The 12610-nt window shown below is 37.0% G+C and overlaps 2 protein-coding genes across 2 annotated transcripts in view; both read left to right on the top strand.

The window, feature by feature from the left end:
- The first annotated feature begins 7 nt into the window (after nucleotides 1-7).
- Nucleotides 8-3053, top strand: czib (CXXC motif containing zinc binding protein). The gene is made up of 8 exons (XM_051700665.1): nucleotides 8-77; nucleotides 154-237; nucleotides 726-782; nucleotides 973-1054; nucleotides 1722-1753; nucleotides 2452-2529; nucleotides 2624-2689; nucleotides 2774-3053. Exons 1-8 carry the CDS (start codon nucleotides 42-44, stop codon nucleotides 2849-2851), a joined length of 513 nt encoding a protein of 170 aa, XP_051556625.1. The 5' UTR covers nucleotides 8-41; the 3' UTR covers nucleotides 2852-3053.
- Nucleotides 3054-4204: 1151 nt separating this feature from the next.
- scp2a (sterol carrier protein 2a) overlaps nucleotides 4205-12610 on the top strand; it is a 28319-nt gene continuing 19913 nt past the window's right edge. The window contains exons 1-10 of the mRNA XM_051700538.1: nucleotides 4205-4338; nucleotides 5749-5803; nucleotides 6457-6528; nucleotides 6639-6770; nucleotides 7014-7078; nucleotides 7156-7282; nucleotides 7571-7634; nucleotides 7859-7945; nucleotides 11691-11841; nucleotides 12162-12309. Of these exons, the coding sequence (XP_051556498.1) occupies nucleotides 4282-4338; nucleotides 5749-5803; nucleotides 6457-6528; nucleotides 6639-6770; nucleotides 7014-7078; nucleotides 7156-7282; nucleotides 7571-7634; nucleotides 7859-7945; nucleotides 11691-11841; nucleotides 12162-12309 (958 nt within the window). The 5' untranslated portion in view covers nucleotides 4205-4281. The remainder of the gene's footprint in view (nucleotides 4339-5748; nucleotides 5804-6456; nucleotides 6529-6638; nucleotides 6771-7013; nucleotides 7079-7155; nucleotides 7283-7570; nucleotides 7635-7858; nucleotides 7946-11690; nucleotides 11842-12161; nucleotides 12310-12610) is intronic.

Below are 12610 nucleotides of genomic sequence, written 5' to 3'. Positions count from 1 at the left end.
CGTGACATCTGTCGCATTCTTTATACGTAACCGAACGCCAGATGACGTCCTCAAGAAAGGCGTGTCTCAAGATGGGGGTATGTGTAACTGCGGTTTATAAATCAAAGATAAATAATCAAAATAACATAAATAATCGCTTAATTGTCTCCACAGAAATTTGGATTGCAGTTTAAAGCCACTTTGGAGAATGTTACAAACGTGAGGCCGGTGGGGGATGATTTTCGCTGGTATTTGAAGGTAAACTGTTCAGGTCGCTTGTTAACATGCACATTATCTGCTCACAGAAAATGCTTTTTCTTCAAGCAAACTGCGTAAGCTATATTGAGTCCCTTTCACGCACATCTGACAATGGCAACACAATAGTATATGCCACACATCACTGCACGTTATGTATACTATGTATACTGTGCTTAATTCAGTTCAGTGTAATTGCCTCTAACTGTTCAGTTTGTATATTGCGTATTGTGTTACATGCAAACTGTGTGAACATCTATGTATTGTTATTCTATATAGTGTTATATTGTCATTCTGTACATTGTTATTCTGTTGTGTGTACTTATTTATGTATGCATGCACGCACATAAGCTTTTCACACATCATTTCACTTGTGTAATAGCATAGTGACAATAAGTGAGTTGAGTTGAGTTCTGTACGGTAAGTTGACATTGGCCATGTGATAAAACATGAATAAAACGTCTTTTTATTTACCATCTCTATCATTACAGCTCAAATGTTGGAATTGTGGTGAGGTGTCGGATAAATGGCAGTACATCACCTTATTGGTAGGTTGCAATGTATGGGGAAATAAATATAGCCTGGCCAGTGATTAAAGTATGTATTTAACTTATAATGCCCTCTAAGTGAAGAAGTGTGACCAATTGAAAGGGTGAGAATAGAGGATGTGTACTATATTATATTAGTGCATATAATTAAATGTCTGCATAGTGATCACTTGTCCTAACCTCACTTCAGGATAGCATGCCACTGAAAGGAGGACGAGGAAGTGCTAGTATGGTTCAGAAGTGCAAACTGTGTTCCCGGGAAAACTCAATAGGTAACCAACCAATATTATCAATGTAGTAGCTGTTAAAGAAATGTTTCTGGTTCAGTAGAAGTTAAGCTCAATTGATAACATTTGTAGCATAATGTTGATTGCCACAAAAATAGTTTGAGGTTCCATTGAGGCACTTACAATGGAAGAGAATGGGGCCTGTCCATAAATGTTAAAATACTCACCATTTCAAAAAAGTGTAACCACACAACCAGCGTTGCGTCATCATGGCAGTGAAGTTGTAATATTGGATATAGCTTTCAACAGATGACTTTAGTAAATGGTTTTATCACTCTAAAGTTATGTTAACATGATGTATAATATTCACGTTTTGTTGTTATACTTTTGAAACTGTGTATTTCAACATTTATGAACTGGCCCAACTCACTTCCATTGTAAGTGTGACACTGTAACTGATTTTTGCTTCTGTTTTTAATAAAGGAGAGATTAGTCAAAAAAATGTTTTTGTTGTAATCAACATTATATCACACATGCTGTTGACTGAGCTTAACTTGTATTGAACCTGGAATACTCCTTTAAATGAGCTTGTAAAGTGGAAATTGCACAATAATATTTTGTGTATTGGTCTTTCTGCATTTTTTAATTGGTCCATGGGTCAAGTGCACATGGATGTCGTATTGGACTAAACTGGATATCTTTCTGTTCTTAGATATCCTGAGGGACACAATTACACCTTACAATGTGAGTAAGATTTTTAAAGAATATTCCCTTGTTCAGTACAAGTTAAGCTCAATCGACAGCATTTGTGGCATGATGTTGATTACCACAAAAAATAATTTCGACTCGTCCCTCCTTTTCTTTAAAAGAAACAAAAATCTGGGTTACAGTGAGGTACTTACAATGGAATTGAATGGGGCCAATTTTTTAAAGGCAGAAATGTGAAGCTTATAATTTAATAAAAACACTTACATTAATTCTTCTGTTAATACTTGTGGATTATTTGAGCTGTAAAGTTGTTCAAATCGTTGTTTACCGGGTTTACGTCATTATGGCAACAAAGTTGTAAAATTGGCTTTAACTTTACACAGAAAAGGTTAGTAAGTGATTTTATCACACTAAAATCATGTTAACACACATGTTGTTTCTGTCTTGTGGTTATACTGTTTCAAACAGTGAGTATTTTAATGTGTATGGATTGGCCCCATTCACTTCCATTGTAAGTTTGCTTTTTTTTTAAAGAAAAGGAAGATGAGTCGAAATTCAATTTTGTGGTAACATTGTCCTACAAATGCTGTCGATTCTGCTTAACTTGTTCTGAACCCGGAATATTCCTATAAGAATTGTGTTCTAGTTTAAAAGTCACAATGTACATAAAGAAAGATGCAAAAACACATATTCTCTATGCATAACTGTCAGTATATGTCTTTTCTCTACTGTAGGCCGAAGACAATGAAAGGTTTAAGACAATAGTGCAGTTTGAGTGTCGAGGGCTGGAACCAGTTGATTTTCAGCCTCAGGTGGGATGTGCCCTTAAAGCAGTTTGCTGTAGGTCAGTTTCAGTCTGTAACCTCATAAATATGCATTGTAAACATTCACCCTGTTACTCTACAGGCTGGTTTTGCTGCTAAAGGAGCAGAGACCTCCACCCAGTTCCCTGAGATCAACCTTCAAGAGAAAGTGAGTAGCAATTTTTTACAGTGAAATCACACATTCGAAAAGTTCATTCATTCATATTTAAAAAAATATATATATATGTTTCAGGACTGGACGGACTACGATGAGAAGGCCAGTGAATCTGTGGGTATCTATGAGGTCACACACCAATTCATCAAGTGCTGAGAAATGTTTGAGAAGACACTAAGATTGAAGAACAACTGAGTGACCCCTGAATGATGACCAGTTTCAAATGGGTTGTGCCGCTGTTCTCGATTAATGGTGATTGGCTGTTGGTAGTTGGGAAAAGAAACACAATTATCTACACAATGGACATGCTTGCTTATGCTGTTTTTCAACGGCAATAAAGTATGGAATGATTTGATGATCTCTTGTGTGTTTGTGTGCATCAGCCATATGGAAACTTGAAGTAGCTAAAATTCAGCCATCTCTTTTTCAAGAATTGTGTTAAAGTTTTTGGTAAAATGATGAAGAAAGCCAGAGTCGGTGGGAGATTTTAAAACTTTAACAGTAAAGTGTATAAAAACTATCAATACATGGTAAACCTAACGCTGAAAATTATCAACAAAACATATTTTGAATGGAGTCAAGCTGAATTAAATGCAGAAACATGTAAGAAGATCAATAAATGTGGGTGATTTCAATCAGTGCCTAAATTGCAAGTACTATAAATGTATAACTTACAGGAGATGCTGGTCCACAAACTCTTATTTTGTTCTCTAGAACAAGCCACAAAGAAACAGCAACAGATTTACTAAAGTCATACATATCAATCACCATAGACGGCCATAAATCAGTGTCCATATCTTGTGGTAAAGGAATTGTAACTTGTTCAATACAAGTTAAGCTGAATCGACAGCATTTGTGGCATGATGTTGATTACCACAAAAAATAATTTCGACCTGTCCCTCCTTTAAAAAAAAAAAGAGCAAAAATCTGGGTTAAAGTGAAGCACTTACAATGGAAGTGAATGGGGACAATTTTTGGAGGGTTTAGAGGCAGAAATTTAAAGCTTATAATTTTATAAAAGCACTTACATTAGTTCCTCTGTTAAAACTTGTGGATTATTTGAGCTGTAAAGTTGTTTAAATCGTCATTTTTACGATAATTTTAGGGTTTGTTGACATTACATCGTCGTGTCAACAAAGTTGTAAAATTTTATATAACTTTACACAGAAAAGGTTAGTAAGTGATTTTATCACACTAAAATCATGTTAACACACATATTATGTCTTGTGGTTATACTTTTGAAACAGTGAGTATTTTAATGTTTACGGATTGCCCCCCATTCACTTCCGTTGTAAGTGCCTCGTAGACCAGATTTTTTTTTTTTTCTTTTTTTAAAAAAAGGAGGGTCAAGTCAAGTAAAAAAAAAAAAAAACTGTTTTGTGGTAATCAACATTATGCCACAAATGCTGTTGACTGAGCTCAACTTGAACCGGGAATATTCCTTTAATTTCACTGATCAGTCTGTAGAGCGCCATCTACGGGCCGTTGACTGTATTGCACACAGTGGTAGGTGTGTGTTATGATCAGCTGTGGTTTAGTACCTTGTGTGCACAGCGAAGTTCAGTTTCACTGTCACAGTGCAAACCATGATGATGGCTGCAGCAAAAAACAGAGTTTTTGTCGTTGGGGTGGGAATGACAAAGGTAAACACGCCTGATTTGTGTTTATATGTTTGCGCTATATAGTTTGGCTTGCTAATTTAAAATGATATAAACAATGCTGGCTCGCTTGCTCGTAACAGCTCATACTGTGGTGAAATATGGGAGTACATTTCAAAGGATTTAGAGTTGAATAATTAAACAGAAGCTTTAAGTGACTTTTAACGTAATATATTTAATTAAACTACCGTAGTTAGCATGTTAAATTATATTCTGCTGTACTAGCCATATTGCTATAGTCATATAGCATGATACGAGAGATGCAGTATGATGAATAAAGTATATTATATGCATGCCACACAATTCAGAGGAGTTATGCAATGCTATAAAGTTTCTTATCGGAGAGATTCAGTGTGTGAATGTGACCTGTGTTGAGTAATAACTGCAGGACAGTGCTGAAGTCCTTTCATACAGACGCAATGCCAGTGCTCTCACTTCTAACTGTAAATATGAGCCTGAATGATATGTATCAAAGGTTACTGTGCAAAACGACTGAATCTGGGTTGCAATTTGCACAATCTGAGGACAGATCAAGGCTACATGGTGGTCGTTGTTTAAGTAGATGTAGTTAGTATTGCGGCCCTTAGTGGTGTGGAAGTTGAATTGCACCATGTGGATCTTCATGAATGAATAGGGTCTTTGCTTTTTTGGTAAACTTTTTAAAAAATGTTTTATTATTGTTTTCTCCTCAACATAGACGTACAGACACATAAAAGATATCTAATGTTTGCAATAAAGAAAAAGCATGTGTAATAAAATCAGTTAAACAGCCATGAAGCAACTGAGACTACATATCGAGGTTATTTTCTAGAAATAAGCATTGAATGAATGAAAAATTTATAAACGAATTTATTAATGAAGTTTCTAATAAAATCCAGATGATGTAACAGGGTTGCAAGTATAAAAGTTGCAGATTTAGCCTAAATTTATCATTCAGCAGGACCTAACTAGACTGGGACCAAACGTTGGTTTGTTGTTGATAAACGTATATTTGCCTATTATTAAAGTTTAAAAAAGTTTAAATGTTTTATTTAAAAAAAAATTTTTAAATAATTTTTCTTACAATAAATTTGGGAACAGAGCTGAATGCTTGAAAAATTAACTGAATGCGAAGACAGGTATTTTTTTTTACAGAGTTTATTTTTGTGGGTTTATAACTAGCTACTATTCATGTTATGTTTGCATTTATTGCTTTAAAAGTCAACGGGACATTAATTTGTTCCCTATTCATAGAAAGTGCTATTTAATAAATATGATAAACCCTAAATATCCGAATTAATGTAAACCTAACGTAAAGCAATATCCAAAAGTTTTTCAACTTTTAAAAATGTACAACTACATTCCTGTAGTTCCAAAAAAGTCATAATTCAGCCATACTTTTCGCATGTTTTTCAGTTTGAAAAGCCAGGTGTGAGAGACATCGATTACCCAGACATGGCCAAAGAAGCAGGTGCAGTTGATAAACCTTCTCCAACTATTCCAACTCTTTTTAAATTAGTTAAAGGGGTCATGACATTCCTTAATTTATATTTGAATATGTTCCTTGTGGTTCACGTATAATATTAGTAAAGTTTTTTTTTTTTTTTTTTTTTGGCACAATAAACAGTCATATATTTGTAAAACATGATAATTTTCCACCCTCATTCTGACCCTCTGTGCTGCTTCTCCTTTAAGACTTGACAGTAAACGCCCACTGTTCTGATTGGCTCTCTGCTCTTGACTGATCTGCTCTCTCTACTTGTCATCTCACTGCTCACCGCTACTAGGTGGGCTACTGAAGTGATTAAAGATAAAATAGGAGTTGATGTGTTGTTGTGGAGGTGGTCAGATGCAAATGTCTACCACAGTGTGACATCACAATGTGAAGGAAGTAGAGAATGAGTCGTTTTGGCAGCGTGGTTTCAACAAATGCTCTTTTTGCACTGAGGAGAAGTTTTGAGTTCTGAAACTTACAGTATGTTTTTATTGTACAATGACCTCTTAAGATCAAAAAGATCAAGGAAAATTTGATTCTTCATGTCATGACCCCTTTGAGCAATTATCAGCACATTGTAGCCAATAGTATTAATGTTCTGTTGTCTGATCATGTCTGTTGTGACACAGGAGAAAGAGCTCTGGCAGATGCTGGAATCAAATATTCTGCCATCCAGCAAGCATGTGTAGGCTACGTGTATGGTATGTCATATTATTGGCAATGTTTTATATAATATTTTATATAACATGCCATATACATTGACTTACATTTAAGCTGGTGGGTTTTTGCTGTTTTTTCTCTGTTTATACAGGTGACTCCACATGTGGTCAAAGGGCTATTTATCACAGTCTGGGTCTGTCAGGCATCCCAATAGTGAACGTCAACAATAACTGCTCTACTGGCTCCACAGCACTCTTTATGGCCCGTCAACTCATTCAAGGAGGTGAGATGTTTTACTGCACTGTTGTTGTTTTTTTTGTTTGTTTTTTTTTCAACAAAAGTTGATGCAGTAGTATTAAACATGAATGGTCAAAGCTTTTGCTGCTACCCAATTATGTAAGGGATAATATATAGTCAGCAGACTTCATTCATTATCGCAAAATTGGTTTTGCAATAGTTATTCTGTTTATTACATGACCACTAACTAAATAAATGCATAAATGGTTAATGATGCTGTTCCTGTCAGGACTGGCTGATTGTGTTCTTGCCTTGGGCTTTGAGAAGATGGAAAGAGGTTCGCTGTCTTCAAAGGTATGCTGGACAGCTCGGTACAGTATCAGTAAGAAAGCACATCAGCCTGTGTCTCACGTGATCTCTTGGGTTTGCAGTACATGGACAGAACCAACCCCATGGACAAGCACATGGAGGTGATGATCAACCGTTATGGGATAGCAGCGGCTCCAGCTGCCCCTCAGATGTTCGGCAACGCTGGTAGAGAACACATGGAGAAGTATGGTAAGACCTTAGTGGAAGTGTTGAATATTTGAATACTTTGGATTATTTGGGACAACTATTTTTCTGTTTTCAGGCAATGCATTGTAACAGAAGCCTGTTTTCTTGGGGGAATAAATGCTAATAAATGAGGCCTAACTGTAGGCTGCTTGCAGCAGCCAAGCAACGTAGCAACTTGGTGCATTAATATAGGATGAGTGATCATTTTACATCAGCTTCGAACGTGGCTCATCCAGTCAGAATTTAGACTCAGAACTATCCATTTTACAAAATGTTGTTTATGTTTTCAAGGCACGAAACCAGAGCATTTTGCCAAAATTGCTTGGAAGAACCACAAGCATTCCATCAATAACCCGTAAGTTTGACCAACAGGGCAATCCCTGTTTTATTTCTGTACAAAAACAGTTCTAGTTGTGTAAGACGTGAATAAAGTAACTGAAAAAAAAACAAAAAAACTACACTACAGATAATAGTTTACAACTACAGATTGTAGTTTACTAGTCTACAGTTCAGCTTTGCCAATGCTGAGTAATGAGAAAGAAGTGTTTGTTCATTCTCCACCTTCATGTTCCCCGTCAGATACTCTCAGTTCCGGGATGAATATTCTCTGGAACAGGTCATTAACTCCAGGAAGGTCTTTGAGTTCCTCACACTCTTACAGTGTTGGTAAGTGCACCAGACTGTGAGTAGAAAGAGCGCTGATGAATGTTCTTATTGTTATCATTTGAACATCCACAGAAATTTCAAAATGTTATAAAACATTCTGTGAGATCAGAGCCATGGTGCGGCAGAACAGCACATACTCAAGATGTGGAGACACAGGTTTGAGTCAATTCTGCATAATTTCCGGGACCCATTTCCTCTCAATCTCCAAATTATTTCCATTTTTGTTTTTCATGTATCGATATTTATCACATTCATTTCATACTATTTATGGGGAAGAAAATGCATTCCAAATGTTTGTTAGACCTCAAGAATTAATGTTAACATAACTTGTTTGTTTACTGAACTCCACAGGGTAAACCAACTTTTTAAGGTTTAGTTCACCCAAAAATGAAAATTCTCTCATCATTTACTCACACTCATGTCATCCCAGATGTGTATGACTTTCTTCTGCAGAACACAAATTAAGATTTTTAGAAGAATATCTCAGCTCTGTAGGTCCATACAATGCAAGTAAATGGTGGCCAGAAATGTGAAGGTCCAAAAGCACATAAAGGCAGCATAAAAGTAATCTGTAAGACTCCAGTGGTTAAATCCATATCTTCAGGAGCTATATGATAGGTGTGGGTGAGAAACAGATCAATAAAAATATTATATCTGTTATATATTTTACTGTAAATCTCCACTTTCACTTTTCTTTTTTTTCTTTTTTTTCAATTCACATTGTATGTGCATATCACCACCTACTGGGCAGGGAGGAGAATTTATATTAAAAGGACTTAAATATTGACACATGGATTAAACCACTGAAGTCATATGGAATACTTTTATACCAACAGTGCTGAGATATTCTTCTAAAAATCTTTGTGTTCAGCAGAAGAAAAAAATTCATACACATCTGGGATGGCATGAGGGTGAGTAAATGATGAGATAATTTTTCATTTTTGGGTGTATGATCCCTTTAACCTTGCCAAGACGGGCATTTTGGCAGAATTTTGAAGTGTCTTTGACCATTTAGGTGCATATCCGCAACCCGAGTGGTCTCAGAGCACATGCGCAAGTAAAGCGCACGCACATATGCCACCTGTCAGTCAAACAGCATGCGGCTACAGAAGCAAAGAAATAAAAAGTCAGTCTTTTAAGATTTTATCGAGATTGACCAGTGGTTGTCTTGCGTTCACGATTGACGTTACGATCACTCCTGGTCTAGATGTAGATCATAGGCTAAATATAGAAAATTACTCAAAATTCGATATCGAGGATTTTTTCCCCCAATAAATATTGAGATTGTTTTAGGGCTGGGCAATAAAACAATCTCAATATTTATTGGGGGAAAAAATCCTTGATATCCTTGAATAATTCTGCTGTTTCGGAAGGAAATTGGTACTTTAATTCACCAAAGTGGCATTCAACTGATCACAAAGTATAGTCAGGACATTACTGGTTTGAAAAAACTCCAACACCTTATCCTTGAGTAATCATACTAAATTACTAATTTGGTACTAGAAAATCACTTGCCAATATATCAAACACATTTGAAAGCTATTTTGTTCGTTAAATGAAGCTTAACATTGTCTTTGTGTTTGTTTTTGAGTTGCCACAGTATGCAATAGACTGGCATGTCTTAAGGTCAATATTAGGTCAAAATGGCAAAAAAGAAACAGTTTTCTCTAGAAACTCGTCAGTCAATCATTGTTTTGAGGAATGAAGGCTATACAATGCTTGAAATTGGCAAAAAACTGAAGATTTCATACAAAGGTGTACACCACAGTCTTCAAAGACAAAGGACAACTGACTCTAACAAGGACAGAAAGAGATGTGGAAGGTCAAATGTACAACTAAACAAGAGGATAAGTACATCAGAGTCTCTAGTTTGAGAAATAGACGCCTCACATGTCCTCAGCTGACAGCTTCATTGAATTCTACCCGCTCAACACCAGTTTCATGTAAACTCAGCAAAAAAAGAAATGTCCCTTTTTCAGGACACTGTATTTTAAAGATAATTTTATAAAAATCCAAATAACTTTACAGATCTGTATTGTAAAGGGTTTAAACAATGTTTTCCATGCTTGTTCAATGAACCATAAACAATTAATGAACATGCACCTGTGGAACGGTCGTTAAGACACTAACAGCTTACAGACGGTTGGCAATTAAGGTCACAGTTATAAGAACTTAGGACATTAAAGAGACCGTTCTACTGACTCTGAAAAACACCAAAAGAAGGATGCCCAGTTTCCCTGCTCATCTGCGTGAATGTGCCTTAGGCATGCTGCATGGAGGCATGAGGACTGCAGATGTGGCCAGGGCAATAAATTGCAATGTCCGTACTGTGAGATGCCTAAGACAGCGCTACAGGGAGAGAGGAAGGACAACTGATCGTCCTCGCACTGGCAGACCACGTGTAACAACACCTGCACAGGATCAGTACATCCGAATATCACACCTGCGGGACAGGTACAGGATGGCAACAACAACTGCCCGAGTTACACCAGGAACGCACAATCCCTCAATCAGTGCTCAGACTGTCCACAATAGGCTGAGAGAGGCTGGACTGAGGGCTTGTAGGCCTGTTGTAAGGCAGGTCCTTACCAGACGTCACCGGCAACAATGTCGCCTATGGGCACAAACCCACCTTCCAGACAGGACTGGCAAAAAGTGCTCTTCACTGACGAGTCACGGTTTTGTCTCATCAGGGGTGATGGTCAGACTCGAGTTTATCGTTGAAGGAATGAGCGTTACACCGAGGCCTGTACTCTGGAACGGGATCGATTTGGAGGTGGAACTTGCAAGTGCCTTGGTGGAAGAGTGGGGTAACATCTCACTGCAAGAACTGGCAAATTTGGTGCAGTCCATGAGGAGGAGATGCACTGCAGTACTTAATGCAGCTGGTGGCCACACCAGATACTGACTGTTACTTTAATTTTTTTACAGGGACACATTATTCCATTTCTGTTAGTCACATGTCTGTGAAACTTGTTCAGTTTATATCTTAGTTGTTGAATCTTTTTATGTTCATACAAATATTTACACATGTTAAGTTTGCTGAAAATAAAAGCCGTTGAAAGTGAGTGGATGTTTCTTTTTTTGCTGAGTTTACAACAGTAAAGAGAAGACTCAGGGGTGCGAAGAGGCCTTATGCGAAGAACTGCAAAGGAAAAAGCCACTTTTGAAACAGAAAAACAAAAATAAAAGGTTAGAGTGGGCAAAGAAACACAGACATTGGACAACAGATAATTGGAAAAGAGTGTTATGGATCTTAACCCCATTGAGCTTTTGTGGGATCAGCTAGACTGTAAGGTGCGTGAGAAGTGCCCGACAAGACAGCCACATCTATGGCAAGAGCTACAGGAAGTGTGGGGTGAAATGTCACCTGAGTATCTGGACAAACTGACAGCTAGAATGCCAAGGATCTGCAAAGGTGCCATTGCTGCACGTGGAGGATTTTTTGATGAGAACTCTTTGAAGTAGTTTAAGAAGTTCTGAACATTTTTTTCAAATTGTAATAGTAATTTTTCATGTTATTACTGTCCTAACTATACATTGTGATCAGTTGAATGCCACTTTGGTGAATAAAAGTACCAATTTCTTTCCATAAGAGCAAAATCTGTAAATTTCAAACTTTTGGCTGCCAGTATATGTCAAGGAAATATATTCAGTAAACACTTTTGGTAAACTTTGAATCATATTATAGTGGGAACATTATCTTCTATTAGGATGTTTTAATGTTGTCTTTCTTATCCGGTAGCCCTACGTCAGATGGAGCAGGAGCTGCAGTTTTGGCCAGTGAGACGTTTGTGAGGCAGAATGGACTGGAGAAAAAGGCTGTGGAGATCATTGCTCAGGAGATGGTTACTGACCTCTCCTCTACTTTTGAGGAAAACAGCTGTTTGAAAATGGTAAGAGCAGGTGACACTGGCATCTTGTTGAGAAGCATTCAACCCCCATAACCTCTAGAACTAAGAATCTGTGAGAATTAGTTCCCTAATACATTCATTCCGATCAGTCACAACACATGAAGTGACCAGATTTAAATAACCCAATAACGAAGAGGAAAGAATGTGTATTATGTGTGTAAATAATGCTTTATTTCACATTTTTTAGTCTTAATATATTTCTCACTATGAATTTCCATCCATGTCTTTCAGTTTTGTGTTTTGAGGACTTGTCAATTTACAGTTGAGTTGTAAATGTGTTGTCTTTTACTCTCTAATCATAGGTTGGTTATGACATGACCCATCATGCAGCTCAGAGATGTTTTGACAAGGCTGGTCTGAAGCCGTCAGATGTTGACGTCATTGAGCTGCATGACTGCTTCTCTGCCAATGAGCTCATAACATATGAAGCTCTGGGACTGTGTCCAGAGGGTGAGACTGACCGTCTCTAACTCACAGCATGCATACAAGATATATCTTGAAAAGTATTTATTTTAAATTTAATGAACAGCCCACCCATTTTATTTGAGGCTAGAATCTCTAAAGGGGTTATATCAAACAGTTTTTTTAATTACAAGGTTTTTTTCTGCTGAGGTCCACTAATGATGTTGTAAATTTAGCTTTTTCACAACCATTTTCTACCCACTTAAATGGCATTTTTTTGCTTCTGTGCCCTTTAAAACACTGATGTAAACACCCTCTTCACATGAGGAATGAGTATCAGCACTGTTTT

Source organism: Myxocyprinus asiaticus, chromosome 6 (genome assembly GCF_019703515.2).
Source record: "Myxocyprinus asiaticus isolate MX2 ecotype Aquarium Trade chromosome 6, UBuf_Myxa_2, whole genome shotgun sequence".
Lineage (NCBI taxonomy): Eukaryota > Metazoa > Chordata > Actinopteri > Cypriniformes > Catostomidae > Myxocyprinus > Myxocyprinus asiaticus.
The sequence above is the reverse complement of the archived record's forward strand: the minus strand, read 5'-3'. Positions and strand labels throughout refer to the sequence as shown.

Excerpts from the sequence above, each read along its gene's own strand:
- czib (XM_051700665.1), top strand. The coding sequence starts at position 42 with ATGACGTCCTCAAGAAAGGCGTGTCTCAAGATGGGG. Across the intron at positions 238-725 it reads ATTTTCGCTGGTATTTGAAG|CTCAAATGTTGGAATTGTGG; the intron begins GTAAACTGTTCA and ends CTATCATTACAG. Across the intron at positions 1,055-1,721 it reads TTCCCGGGAAAACTCAATAG|ATATCCTGAGGGACACAATT; the intron begins GTAACCAACCAA and ends TTCTGTTCTTAG.